Source organism: Pocillopora verrucosa, chromosome 12 (assembly GCF_036669915.1).
Source record: "Pocillopora verrucosa isolate sample1 chromosome 12, ASM3666991v2, whole genome shotgun sequence".
Taxonomy (NCBI): Eukaryota; Metazoa; Cnidaria; class Anthozoa; order Scleractinia; family Pocilloporidae; genus Pocillopora; species Pocillopora verrucosa.
This window is the reverse complement of record NC_089323.1, coordinates 13509367-13524660: the sequence shown is the minus strand read 5'-3', so window position 1 is coordinate 13524660 and position 15294 is coordinate 13509367. Positions and strand designations below refer to the sequence as shown.

The 15294-nt window shown below is 37.4% G+C and overlaps 2 protein-coding genes across 2 annotated transcripts; one reads left to right on the top strand and one right to left on the bottom strand.

Annotated features, from left to right (window-relative positions):
* The first annotated feature begins 2286 nt into the window (after positions 1-2286).
* Positions 2287-10277, top strand: LOC131770359 (transient receptor potential cation channel subfamily V member 6-like). The gene is made up of 14 exons (XM_059086071.2): positions 2287-2424; positions 2853-3047; positions 3248-3534; positions 4063-4159; positions 5090-5380; positions 5822-5895; positions 6243-6425; positions 7601-7774; positions 8399-8548; positions 8914-8994; positions 9175-9349; positions 9749-9809; positions 10040-10106; positions 10229-10277. Exons 1-14 carry the CDS (start codon positions 2287-2289, stop codon positions 10275-10277), a joined length of 2022 nt encoding a protein of 673 aa, XP_058942054.2.
* Positions 10278-11667: 1390 nt separating this feature from the next.
* Positions 11668-13290, bottom strand: LOC136277462 (adenosine receptor A3-like). Its single transcript, XM_066159599.1, has 2 exons — positions 13212-13290; positions 11668-12730 (listed from the first exon to the last, which is right to left on the bottom strand). The coding sequence occupies exon 2, from the start codon at positions 12679-12681 to the stop codon at positions 11749-11751; it is 933 nt and encodes a 310-aa protein (XP_066015696.1). The 5' UTR covers positions 12682-12730; positions 13212-13290; the 3' UTR covers positions 11668-11748.
* Positions 13291-15294: the final 2004 nt, after the last annotated feature.

Genomic DNA, 15294 nt, shown 5'->3' with positions numbered 1-15294 from the left:
AGTAGGCTCTTAGCACTGATTAATCGTCCGAGTGAAGAAAATTTTGAATGCACACAAGAATAATAAGTTATTTGCCGATTAAGCATTAGTTGAAACATTGAGCGTTAGTTGAGTTGCCTCAAGTTTATTCCGTACTCACGGTGTAAAGACAAGCTCAGTTTTAACAGGCGGAACAAATCAGGTTAAACAGCTCTTGCTCTTGCTTTCGGTTCCTGCTCTCAGAGGGTGAACCTGTGTCTCTTCACCAGTCCACCATTGTCTCTCCCAGTACTCGTCTTATGGTGTATTCAAGGTGGGTTACGACAGGATTACCTTTGTAAATCTTTTCGTTGTCTAGATCAAATATTCTTTTTTGATCCAAGCCATCTGGGACCCAATCATTCTTGCTTCTTTCCGTGAAGAAAACCATAATCAGTTTTTTCACCAGTTCTTTGTTTCTTACGAACTCGTCATGTAGCACCTTTCCGTCGAAGGTGATCCAATCTTCTTCGATTTCTTGTTCCTTGTTTTGAATGAGGGATGAAGCGAGGCGTGACCCGACCAACACAAGACAGTCACTATTGCGAATTTCCCATGTAAAATCTTGTTTCTCTGCTAAAATATCGAGGATATTTTTCACTTCTGCAGTGTTTCGTAGTTTACCTGCCAAATAATCCAATAGTTCCTGGACTTTGTTGCTTTCCAAGGCGCTCTTAGTGCACAAGTACAGAACGAATTTCATTTTTGACTCAAGCTATCGCGAGTTGTTAACAAAAGGGTTGAATTCACGACTTTCTTAAATGTCTTCGGTGAACTGAAATATATGACCTTAGTGATCGACTAGGAGACAGCTCGTTTACGCACAGAAACAAATCAGAGAGAAGTGACGAGGAAAAAAAATTACAAAATCTTAGGGCAACAACGTGTGTAGCTTTGATTTATAGAAATGGCAAATGTGTGAAATGCATGCGGAATTCATGACAAAAAAAAATTCTCAACCATATCGAAGATAATTTTTTCCCGAAATGCTATTCATTGCAAGAGGGAGCGCTTCATTAGAGCTCTCAAATTTCGAAGGCAAAATTGCTAAATACTCTTGTCATCTTTAGGTGCTTGAATGTATTGTTGAAAGAAACACAATGTACCATCAGACGGGACTGACAATATGTGATATTAAAATATGTGATGTGAAACTAACTTTTATTCATAATTAACATCGTTTGTTGAAAAGATAAGCTCAACAGAAAGACATTTTTTAACAACTGCACGTGTGCCCGCCGTTTCCTTTTGATCTGATAGCTATGTTTGCCTTCACTTCTTAAAAATCAGTAACTAGAAGCGAAACTAAATGCTGTTCCTTAGATGAATTTTGAAGCAGGCGAAAGCTCACGTCTCTTTACTTTCTACCGAAAGGACGTCAATTGGCTTTGGGAATAATACCTTTGAAATCAGGACGGTTAAAGTTACTAATCTAGATCCAATAACTGTCATCGTCAACGTTTCGCGCACTAGTAACGAAAAGCGGCTCTCAGATTTCCTAAATCCATTTTGATAAGGTCTTTCTTTCCGATGGAACTCAGACTATTCCGAGACATAGAATAGTTTTACTGTATTAAATACATGTACTGACCGGTGCTTGACCTAATTTTATATAATTTTCCACTTGAATTATAATAATCGTTTTTAAAAATTTTCTGCGGTTTATCAGTGAAGAAATGTAAAATGGTTTCCGTGTTTACATAGCCTGATGTAAACACGCGGGAGGTTGGGAGAACACGAGATAAGCGCAGGAAACCACGACGCGAAGCGAATCGAGTTTTATAAAATAACTAATGAAAGAGGAACGAAAACCATGTTTACATACGCTCATGTAAAATGGTTTTATGGTCAATCAGAGCGCGCGTACTATTTGAATTATTTTATAATAATATATTAAACATTTGTGGCTAATGGACGATTAGAGTTCTGATGCAGTCCGTTGCTACCGGAGAAGAACCATTCTTGGACAAGAGGAGCGAAGACAGCAGAGGGGGGTCAATATATATCTACCAACTCAAGGAAACATTTTGAGTAAAACTTTTAGTCATCAGGACGACTTCGGAATATATTCGTTAAGTATTCGGAACCATTTCGGTTTTCTTCGCAAATGATCGATGTTTACGGGCTCACAACACTTGCGCCATGGCAGTAAACACGACCCTGAAGCTCGCTTTCAGGTTTTCAAACTTTCTTGCGATTTGTGAGACAATCTGACCTCGAAATTTTGGTGCATTTATCCAACCGAAGTAGCCGATAGATGATCAAGAAATGCCAAGGAAAAAAGAAGAGTTATTAAAGCCTACTGAAAATGATAAGCTAAGCGGAGGAAATAAAATTCAAACTAGAGTTGATCGTCATCAGAAAGAGTTCGTGGAAGAGGAATTTGACGGGGAGTTCTGGTCCAAGGTAATGACAGATTGTTCCGTTTCCGAAAAAACTGTCCTTTTTAAACAATGGTGGAGTATGAATTCTTCTGCATAGATTTAATTGGATAGCTTGAATTTAGGCTTTGTTGACCATACGCTTAATTTAATAGCCACAATAGCATATTATCGAGTATATATAATTTGCAAACATAGAGAAAATACTTAAAATTCGTTCAGTTGGATTGAATGTGGAATAGATAACTAGAACCCAATATGCGAACTGAGGAAAGGAAATATTTCAACGTCAATGCACCTTTGTCACGTTCAGGTAACTGTGGTATCCTGAGTGATGCATGGTCAACACATAACACGAAGAGTTCAGCTAGTTTCATGAGAACATCAGGATAACTACATTTACGCTTAACGTCAGTATAGTTCAAACCCTAACCTTACAACCTTGGTTAACAGGTACATCAAAAGCAGAGACAAGGACTGTCCTGGAACATAGCCATGGATGAAGTTACCGTTGAAAAACTGATTCAGGAGTTTAAAAATAATGGGGAACTGGGCTGTGAAGATCCAGCACTTTTTATGTTAAAAAGGTGGCCAGCATCAGAGCAATATCTAGAGAACCCTGACAAACTTACAGGTCTTGAAAAGCTGGTATGTGATTTACAAATGACACAACTCAAGTGCCTTGTGCCAAAAAAAAAAAAAAGTAAACGAATTGCATGGTTATTAGCCAGGAAATATTCATTGCTAGATATCTTATTTTCTATCCAGTAACATTCTGAAAGATATATTTGGCAATGTTTTGGCATAATGCAGAGAACACACTGATCAAGGTTTATATCTTTTGGTAGATTAATCGTTTATTAGGAATTCTGTTAGAAAGTGAACTGAACTCAGATGACAGATATGAGAGGTTTAGAGATGGAGATGACAAAACAGGGAAGACATTGCTGCATTATGCTGCAGAACTGGGATTTTTGCATGTCACAAAAATGCTTGTGAAGAAATGTCCTGCTCTGCTAGGTGTGAAGACAAAAGTGCATAAGAAAAGGCGAGCTCTGTTACCAGTAGAGGTGGCATTAGTGACAGAGAATGATGAAGTGGCAGCATATCTGATACGAGCAATGTGGAATGACAAGTAAAGTGTGCTAATTATTCATATCAACAGTTGCAGTGATCAACAGTTCCCTCACATTTGCCAGATACCTTTCCCACAGTTATCCATTGGTGACAAGTTTAAGTGATGAGAAAACAAACTGAACACACTGATTCCTCAGTATCCCTTTACACTTCTTGAATTGGATATAAAATTAATACAGGTAGAGATGGGGCAAGATTGATTAGCCCATCACATCTTCACATCTCTTTTCCATTGTATATTTTGAAACAGCATTTGATAGGGAAAACTCAAGGAAATTTCAATAAAATTGGTTGCACAACTTTTTTTTTGAGGAATCACCCTTAACCCTATTAGTGCTGGAATTTTCTTCATCAGTTTGGGGCACCTTAAGAATTACTAACAAACACAGCTTGTAGAGATAGGCACATGTATCCACTTTTGAAATGGTTATAAGGTGTAAGACATGACCCTTCCTAGTTTTATGAGGAGTGAATTTTTTTTAATTGCAATTCATTGTCAGTCTTAATTTCCTCCTTAATTATTAAGGGCCCAGGGACTATTTTCATGGAAGCCAGGAAATATGCTAGAGCCTCAGCCATCTTTGTTCAGTTTCAAATCCATTATTGAGAACCCTAAAATGAAGGTGAGTATTTGTATTTACCAAATTGAGGCAAGGATGCTCTTTCAGTATCTTCAATAAATAAGGATATAGGTCTTTTTACTCTAATCACATGCAAGGTATTGTGAAAGATGTAGTATGTTATTTACTAGTTATGACTGAACCAAATGATGTCACATTAAAAGGTCTGTGTTTACTAGCCCTGGTTGGGTCATTTAGTCAGGTTTAGGTAAGATTCTTTATTCTGACTGTACCTCTTTCCACCCAGGAGTACAAAATTAATTGTTGCCAGAAATCATAAAGGAAAATTGATGATATGTTGGGGTAACTTGTTAGTATAGACTACTATTTCATTCTAATAAGCGTTCATTAATAAAGGAAAGGACATCTCGATTAATTTTTATTAAATCATTGTTATTATTAATTAACATCTTTTCAATTATCAGCCCCTTGAGTGAGGCTTATAACCTAGAACACCTAGAAGAGATAACAAAAAACAATAATACAATTGTACAACCTCATCAGCTTAAAGCTTGCAAAAGGCAAGATAGGAAGTGAAATAGACAAGAGAGTGCTAAAAGCACATCGCCTGAAAAGGTTAAAATGTCAGGAATTAGACTGCCTGTTGAAAAAATGTTTTCAACCATTGTCCATGTATGTTTATGTGCTTAGTATTCAAGCCTTTGAATATGAGGTTTGACTTAAGTAATAACCTTGTTACATATTACAAAACTTGCTACCTTTTGTACGTAAATCACAATGATGTCATATACTTATGAGTTTCCTGCCTCTATCATAACCAGATTAACCTTAGTGTCACTCATTGATAAAAAAAGGGTCTGGTAACTATAATATGCAATTGTGAAGATTCAATGTATCAATGTTTTGATTGCTACATGCTTGCATTAAATTTTTTTGTGGAACTTGCTGTTAATTTTTGTGGCATATTTTCAGAAAACAGTTGTGGCTGTGTTAGACCAGATGGTGAAACCACACTGGCCTTACCTTCCAAAACGCAAGGAAAGTTATGAAAGTGAAGAAGAGAAAAAGGCAATTGAAGGGGCCTGGAGTACAATTACTGAAAATCCTTTGAATTACCACTTCCTTTATCATATTTTGGATGGTGATGAAGGAGGAAGACCTCCAAAGATTATAACCTCAGCAGGGGGAAAGGAGACAGATAATGAATATTTCAATCAGAGAGACAAGTCATGCTTACACATGATTGCTAAGACCTACAAAAAGGTAACTTTTAAATGAGGGTATTAAGAAAAATCAAAGTAGAATGCTAGTTGGCTTATTACCCTGATCTGTGTCTCTCCAGCTGTGGAACATCATAACAAGGGTGACTTACAGCACTTGTAGTGTAAATAGAGATGTCAAAAATACTTAAATAATGTACACTTTACCAGATAAAACATTTCATTACTTAAATGATTATGGAAGGTTATGAGGTGGACTTACAATTAAGGAAGAGAAAATAACTAGGAAAACTATAGTGTCCTTCCAGACACACTTGGTGGGATCCTAATGATCATACTCTAACCTTTATTAACTTTCCTCTCCCTCTCCTAAAGCATTTTTGCTGGCTACAAAATATTGACCTGAATCAAAAAGCATTTAATCACTTCACTCTTTAGTCATCCACACTCATTTCACAGATTATCGCTTCATTTTCGTTTTCAGGAGGCTTTGCAACATCCTGTGGTGAGAATGTTGATAAAAAGAAAATGGGACAGTTATGGCCAATGGTTTCTTTGGTAAACTTGTTTTATTGTTACCTGTGTAGGGTTTTGTAATGAATCACATGACATTTTTTTTCAAATAGACAAGTGTAAGATCCCTTAGCTCAGACCCCTTCCCATAGAAATAAGGGATTCATGTCAAAACTCATGATCTTGAAGAGCAAAAAAGTGAATTAATACGTTACTTTAGATTGACAAATTTTATTTGTATTTTTAACCAAATATATATGGTTAAGGAACTAGAGCGAATGTTTCATTGACTTTCTCGAATTTCTTAAATTTGTGAATCTAAAATTCAAGGTATGAGTCATAAACCTTAAGATAAAATCATGTATTCATAAAATGCACTTTTCCGTCAACAGCTTTCAAGCTGCATTTTACGTCATCTTTGTGCTATTACTGTCATATTCGTTGCTGTATGGTTCTACCAAAGTGGATCCTATTCAGTACAGAGGTGTGGCAGATTTACTTCGTGGGCTTTGTGAGGTTGTCACTCTCCTCGCGGTTTTGTTTTACATCTGCGAAGAAATCAGTCAAATGAGAATGTAAGTAAAACTACTTCCAAACAGTGGCAAAATATAATTATTGATCTTTGAAAAGCACCAGAACACCCATCAGCTTTAGCAACATTTGTCACCATACTGGACTATTATGGTTGTAGTGCGTGAACCATTTACTTGATTAACGCGTCACCCGTTTTTTTTTTGTAGGTTTTCTCCGTGTTAAAAAAAAATTGGTTTGATTAACAGATTCTGTAAATCAATGCCTTTTATATATGTCAATTATTATTGCTGCCTTTAATGCTGTTGCTCTTGAAATCACGTCTCTTGATTAACGCGTCATCCGTCCCTTTTTTGTAGGTTTTCTCCGTGTTAAAAAAAAATTGGTTTGATTATCAGATTCTGTAAATCAATGCCTTTTATATATGTCAATTATTATTGCTACCTTTAATGCTGTTGCTCTTGAAATCACGTCTCTAAGCTACAGTCGAAACTCCTTTATCGGCAACTTCTCTACAACAGTCGCCTCAATCCCTGCAATGGTTACCAAGGGCGTTCCAGGTGCTAAAATGATCGACGATGGCCTTTTAATAATTAACGACTGTAACTGTCGCCAAATGCATAACAACTCGTCCAAGCAGACAATTCTTGACAGTTTCATTTCACTAAAGATGAATTATGATGATTGCAATACTAAGAACGAGAGTTCTACTCAACAATTAGATTATGGCCTCGAGATTCTTATTGCATGAGAGTCGGTGACTGCGAAGCCCGAAATCAACTATAACGCATAAAGGTCGGCAGCGAATGATTTAATTACTTCAGTATAACTCCACTTGTCGTTCAAAACTAAGCAGAAGACACGCTTAAGTTTTTACCGAGATATTATTTTGTTTAAAACCGCACATCGTTAAGCTACTCACTTGTCGAGGCATATATTTTTTTAAGGTTTCCGTTTTGATTTCTTTGTCGTTGATACATCTACTGTGTTATTTTACTTGTTTATGTGCTACATTTTGTTTTCTTTTAATGAATGAAAATGTCCTGCTATTCGAAAGAAATAGGTGTCACTTTACGCCCCTACCTCTTTACAGAGACTGCTTTCCACCGCCCGACTGTTTCTGAATTTCTTTTTAGTAGAAATACTATGAAAGGGAAGGGTGGAATACAGCGAGCCAGCGAGTGCTCAAGGCAAGACTTACAAAACCTTTATCTTGCAGTGAAAGGCAATCATATTTCACCCAGTGGATGACCTTGTTTGACTGGTTAGGTCTGTTGTTGATCCTGTGTATAATACCCTTGCGGTTCACTGGTAGCAAAGCACAATGGTTGGTAGGATCATTAGCCGTCTTGTTCAACTTCCTCAGGATATTTAAGTTTGCTTGCGTGACAAGGTAAATATCTTACAATGCAAGCTCAAATTTTCTACCCTTAAAGGAAATTCTTTAGATTGAGAAACTAGCGTATAATATTTTCATCTGCATGAGTCAAATGCACCATGAACGCAAACGCACCACTCAAGTGGGACGAGAGTTATTCTTGTTGGGGAACGCACCCCTAACCCTAAAGTGGGACGAAAGTTATTCTTGTTGGGGAGCTTTCGGTACTAGAAATGTAAAGGGCTCACTCGATATTTTGATGCAAGATCAGATTTTTTTTACCTCGAAGCGCGATTTCCTTTCTCGGGTGCTGGTTGCATTTAGTCATTTCACAATAATCCGTTTGTCGCAAAATTTGAACTGATGGAGCTAAGATTTGACTGCCAGTCGTAAAAACTCAAATTATTATGTTCCTCCGATAAAATAGCTTGCTTGAAAATATGAAAAAGGTGCCATTCTAAGCAGGGCATTTCATGTGCCAAATTTGGATGTTGATTTAAACTTTTATTTGTATGCAATTTGCACACCTTGGTTTAAAAAAATAGTTAAGATTGTATTTTAAGTAAAATGGGTGTATGGGACCTCACTATTTATTATGTATTATAGTGCTCATCCAACAAAGCCTTTCATCTTTTCTAGGACTACAGGATTATACACTAAAACCCTGGCTAAGATTATTCAGGAGGACTTGACGCGGTTCATGGCAGTTTTTATTGTGATCTTTCTTCCCTTTTGTTTTGCCTTGTTTTTATCGCTACGTCAAGGTTCTAATCAGCACCATCAATTCAGGTACGTCTGAATTTCTCAGATCGTTGCACACCTCCTTCCCGCTGATTCTCTTTGAAATTATTATATAACTTACTGGTGCTTAGGGGGCTAAAAACGATTACCTTATTTTTCATTATCATTCGTATGACGGACAGTTCCAACATATTATTATTAAAAAAATAATAATGACATGATTACATTTACAACTTGTTCAGCGATGATTTGGTTTGGATTTTGCCACCAACTGAGCTGAATAGAATTTGTGGTTGGTACGGGTTACTTAGGTGCTTATACGCTTATGGTGATTTTTACCGACTTATTTTTACCAGCTTTTTACCCATTTTAAATTGCTGAGAGCAGTTACTTTTGCTTCCTTTTACATTTAGTGACTTAGGAGATGTTTTGTTGAGAGGATTTCGAGTGTTGTTCGAACAAAGACCATTTGCAGAAGACTACTCAAGCTTCAAGTAAGGTTATGATTGGTACCTCTCGACAGAAGTTGTGACAGAGTTAAATTCTGCGTTCAGCGAAATAGCCGAGCGCCTATTTACGTCATATTGCGTTGCTGTTGCGCTGCGCAGTGGTAAATGTTTGGATTTGAATGCAATGAACTTATCCAAGTTTTTCTTATTTGTATTTTGTTGCAGCTGGCTCTCAATATTGTTAATGCTGGCGTACATGGGGACCGTAATTGTGATTCTCCTCAACATACTCATAGCACAGATGAGCACTACCTACATTCAGGCCAAGAAAGTCGCTCGTGTGGAGTATGATGTGGATCGTATTTTACAGCTCGCTCGCATGGAAAGATTTCCTTTTCTGGTATGTTTCATTAAAGTTTGAAGACCAAGTGTGGACTAAATTATAAATAGGTGGGCGTTATTTAGGGGTTTGAGGTCATGTCAGCACGGTGTGCATGCACTTATGATATGTGTGATTTAGGTGGGAAGAATGTGGAGGGAAAGCACTTTAAGAGGATCAATGAAAAGATGCCTCACTTTTGAGAGTGTCATCGTGTACAACTAGGATTGCCAATATAATTTGAATGAAATCTTACCCGATAAGTGCCTCACATTTTATTTCTGGCTTCGAAAAGTCATTGCATTTCAGTATAGCCCAAACTTTTGTCTTGGTAGGTCGTGGCTAGGTTGTTAATGTGTTTACTTCCACAGAGATGAATTTTTTAATGAAATCGGTCGTGAATTTGATTGTATTGTATAGAATTTGCGCGTAAAGTACTACAAGGAAGGAGAATGGATCAGTGAAAAGAAACTTGCGGAAGGTTTGTTGTTAATCAAGATAGTCCAAATTTTATTGTTTCGATGTTGCCAGTGATTGACCCGGAGCCCTGAAAAATGGAAAAAAATTGGCCGAGGGAAGGTGAAGGAGAGGTTGGTCTTTTCCACTCAACTGTTTCCAAATAACATTCAATGATAAAAGAAAAAAGTTTTTAAATGGTTGCATCTTACAGTTTTCCGATGGATGCAATCTAAATGCTTTACTTTTTCCTAGAGCTTCTAGAATTTAGTGAAGATCGGAATCCTTGGGAATCAGTGGAAGAAAAACTTAATGCGATAAGGTGAGAATCATTCGTTCATCACGTTTCACCCAGCCGCCCTCCGCGTATCTTTGCAGCCAATCGACCCGCATTTTGGCGCCCATAACGTTTTGTTAAATATATCAATCAATTTATTTCCGTAGGGATACGATGCGAATGATGGTGAAACAGATGAGGCCTGGAAGAAAATGAACAGCTTCTTGTTACAGTGGCCACAATAAGACTCTGTTTTATTTCAACTTGTTTTTCCTTTGAGCTTTTTTTTTACTCCTTAAATGCGAAAATCTCGAGCAATTTCTTCCCAATAGTTTGGATATGAAAGTGAATGGTGCGTTAACAAGAACAATTACAGCAGCAGTAACGTAAACATAATATAAAACACCAAACAAACAGTGAGCAGTGGAGTGACGCAAACTCGAACTAATCGGAATTACTCCACAATCAGGTGTAGAGCGTTTCTTTAGGTAACCAGTCGCTAACATTGGCTTATAAATTCACTGATTTTCTCGTTGATGTATTCTTAGAGAAATATTAAGCATAGCTCGATACATAAACAGAAATGTCAGCTTTTCAAATTCATTTATTCGCCTGGATTATGTGGCTGCTTCAGCCTCATTCGACGAAAAAAACGGGAAACACGTTAGTAGAAGAAATATGTTTGTGTGTATTGCACCTCCTATTAACTTTTTATCGCAATTATTCTGCCTGCAATAAGCCCCTTTTTCATTCATCTGCAGGTTTTCCGTATTTGAATTATGAAATAATTTGTCCTAACAACACCTGCCTAGTGAAGATTAGTGAAAACTTTCTTAATCAAAATTATTTGAATGAACTTGACATTCTCAATAGCGCTTAATCTCACGGCTTTTAACATGCGTGCACGTACTATCAGTTGAGTCAAAAAAGGAATCAATTTTTCCCTTAAGTATACCTTGAATTTTTCATCACTTAGGAAAAGGAAACATTTCTTCAATAGAAAGAAATTTTACCGACATCTATTCTAACTCAATACGCTGAAAGGTGCAAAGTAGTTCCAAAGCTCAGAAACGCTTTAGTCAGAACGAGAGCATTTTAGGATCAAGGTTATAGGCTTCTGGTCAGAAAACTTAAGCGACTTTTATTCCTTTCAAGTTGTTTAATTAACCATAGAGTGCAATGTAGTAGAATAATTTTCTTCGGAGGGAAACTTAGCAGGCACTGAGTGTTTGTGGAGAGCAACCAGCAATTTACTTTTAAGTAAAGCAATAATCCGCGCGGGTGATCTGCATTTTTAGCAATTGTAGAAAAACGACCTATTTCATTAAAAGTTATGAGTTTATTTTCACTTTGTAGAAATTGATTTAGGTGCAAATTAGTTTAAAAAGCCGGTTGATTCACATATAGGACATTCAAATATGAGAAATTGGTGATTTTATATTTTGAACTCATGATAAGGAAAACTCCAATTGTTACGATTCCAATGATATGGTTCTATCTATGGAGTTTTCATCACTTGTGAGGAAATCAGCAATGTTGTCTTCACTCACCATACAGTGATACCAGTGCAAAAGCGTTTGAAGTCTTTATTCTCCTTATGCGATGATATACTGGTTCACTCTCTACTTATATTAAATTCAGTTCCTAGCTCTATAGGGATCAAGTCTGACCGGAACAGGAACTCGCCTTAGAAACAACATAGTGCTTGTCTCAGTGTCTGCTTTACTGCTTGTCTTACCTCGCTAATCTTCCAGCAGTAAAGGAACGGGTTCAAAGTTGAGTTAAAGGAGACTAAAACACCCATTACTGTCCCGATGACGTTTAAATGTGTTGCAGATATTTTACCAAAAGTGTACAAAACTATCACAATGCAAGAAGGTAGATAACAGACGAATAAAGCTAACTGCACCCACAGTGTACTGTACACTGCTTTTCTGTAAAGTGCAATGTTCAGTGCATTTGGTTGGCTCGGACTTTGCTGAGCATGATCTTGTATTTGAGTGCGATGATGACTAAGAGCTCTAAAAATCTTTGTGTAAGATGCGAATGAGATCATCAAGCAAGACACTGTCACTAAAAAGCCGTACCAAAATATCATGCGGTAATTTAAGCTTTGGCATAAAGCAGCGACACCGGTTGCAATCCAAAAGGTAGTTAAAATGACATGGATGCGCTTTACAGTTACAATTTGTCTGTATCTCAACCCCAACAACAGAGCGAGAAGTCTGTCCACGCTTATGGCCGTCATCGTCAACAAAGATACTGAAGATAACGCATAGCCTGATATGAGAGCTGCGCGGTACGTCCATCGACAACGGCCCCAGTCTTCGTAGATATAGGACATAAAATGGATGACAGCCAAAGGATGAACGACGAGGCCGACTAACAGATCTGTTGTTGCAAGGCAACTATAAAGGACTTTGGACGGCGGATGAAGGGAGGATTCCTTGTGAAGGGCAACAAGGATAAGAGAATTGCCAAGAAATGCTGTTAGGGAAAGCAGAATGTGGATTGACGAGAAATAATACGCATACGGTTGTATTGCACTCGCCACAGACCGGGAACATTCCATGGTTTTGGTTTGTGTTCCGTCTTCTGTAAAAATCTGAGTTGTTACCATCTTCTCGCCGCTAATCCGAAGCAGTCCTATCCTTTTCCCAACAGATCATCTGCTATAGCAACGAGAAATATCTTAACTTAACAGCACTCGCCCGGCCGTTAATAATTAAAACTTACTTCCCCTGTGTGTGTCAGCATAACCATCTTTCCGATGGCGTTTACGAACTAACAATGAAAAAAATAACCGCCTGTTGTGTCACGATAAATTTTGTTTTCTTGGGCCTCTGTTGCATTTATTATCACAAAAAGGAAGAAACATCTGTCCAACAGTAAGAAATTTTTACAATATTTGTTCTTAATTTTCTGCCTTAAAAAGTTGCAGAATTGTTCCAATACATTTTATTGAAACCCACCCAAAGCCATTAAGACTGACAAGTAATTTAAATGGCTAAAGGGTGCGTTGCTGAACACTGTATAAATTAAATCTCTTGACTCACGGCCGGAACATTTTCCCCGCAGATCATCTACTTTTGCAACGAGAAATGTCTTAACTTAACAGCGCTCGCCCGGCCGTTAATGCGTAAAACTTACTTCCCCTGTGTGTGTTAGCATAACCATCTTTTCGACAGCGTTCACGAACTAAAAGCGAGCTAAAGAATCGCCTGTTGTGTCACAATCGATTTTGTTTTCGTGGGCTTCCGTTGCATTTATTATCACCCAAGAGATAAAACACCTGTTCAACAGTAAGCAATTTTTACGACATTTGCTCTAAAATTATGACTTAAAAGGTTGTAGAATAGTTTCAAGACATTTTATTGAAACCCACCCAAAGCTGAACACCAAATTATTAAATCTTTAGACTCTCTGCCGGAGCATTTTCTTTCCAATTTTTTGTGGAAATGATTTATGCTAATGACGGCCTACTTACCTGAGAATAACAACGTAGACCACGGCCAGCTGTTAATCCTGGTCGGTGTAAATTGACTTACGTGCGAGTTAGGGTTAGGAGTCAATTTACAACTCAAACATAAAGACATCAGTGGCTTTACTCTTTGACAAAAGGATGCGAAACTCTGTTTACTCTAATTTTGAGTAATGAAAAGGTTATTTTGTTTTTAATGCCCTTTCATCTTATGTCAGGTGATTCGCTGTAAACAGTTTTCTCACAAGTTAGGAATTTTGAATTTTACAATATGTTCCTCTTTGTAAAGTTGTTGGAGAAGACTAATGAAAAAAAAAATGACCTCTGTATTTTAGATGATACATAGATAACGTTTTTTATTTTTTTTTTACGAGGGCACGGTAGCGAATCCTGCAATGTGATTGGTTCTTTACCCAGTCAGTATTTTCCCATCTCTGCCCACGAGCCACGGTAACGCTTTCGTGAATCGCCGAGTACATCCCAAATTTCGTTGCCATTTTTCATAAATATATCTCGTTTTCCCGGCTGGGCAGTATTTTAAGCAAACAAGTCGGTCACTACCTCAAGCCAATAAATAACTTATGAATCCTCTCTTTACTCCCTCTCAAACCACTTTGGTTGACAGAAAAATATTGGTTTCTGAATTAATTTGTACAAACAATAGTGTCATTACTTTGGTTGACAAGCGGCCTAAAAACCGTCTGCAGTTAATTTTAATCGTCCACAAAAAGTACCTAGAAAGTTAAAACGTGAGGTATTTGGTTACAGTTAAACTGAACGATGGAACTTTCATTCATTTAATACCTGAATTTTCTCAAGCAATTTGTTCGTAGTGAAAGAGCGAGCGAAGTTTTAATTTAAGTTCTACAACAAATATACGCTCTCGGTGAGTCTTTCCAAGTCCGTTCAATTTGGACATTTGTACCGTAAATTGCACAAAGAAACTGAAGGAAATTTTTGATAAAAGGCCGCATTAAATCCCTTTGTGTCTTGTTGGAGTGTGCCATTCGAATTTAGTTTTTGTGAAGGAAAGACCAGATTTACACACGCCATTGCAGCAAACAAACGAGCAAACTCTCACAACTTCAAACCTCACAATTACTTTCTTCTCCGTTTACTTAATGAAAAGAGGTAAATTTTCGTACTTGAATGAATCGTCGATGAGAGTGAATAATACTTTCCATTAGATCATTGACTGTTTTTGAAGAAAAAATTGTCGAGACAGTCCTTGCCAAACTATTTCCGTTGTTTTTCAAATGTTCTTAGACATTTTTTTGTTACGCGCTCTCTAATTGACAGGTGTCAGACTGTGACAGATACTTGCAAAAATAATGTTTCAAAGTTTGTTTGGAAGCCTTTTAAATGACCTTTGTCGTTACGGAAATGAAAATGTTTCTCTAAGGCATCTCTCTTGAATTTGCATCACCTCTATTTTAACCACCATTTACTCGCTCAAAAATTGTTCAGTTCATGGAAGATCTTGCCGTATTTACAGCCCTAAATCATTCGGGTTTTTTCGGAAAGAATTTCGCCGAGGTAAAAGAAAATAAATATGTTATTTACCGGCTAAGGGTCGTCCCTCCCAGCCAGCAAATAACATATATTTATTTCACTGACAAGAAGAGGTCAAGCTTGCTAATGCACTTCGCGAGCTCCAAATTCAAATTGATCAGAAGAGCCAATCAGAGGAAAGGAAAATATCACAAGGAGCCAATGAGAAGCCATAGAAAAAACTAGCAAACTGCATAAGGC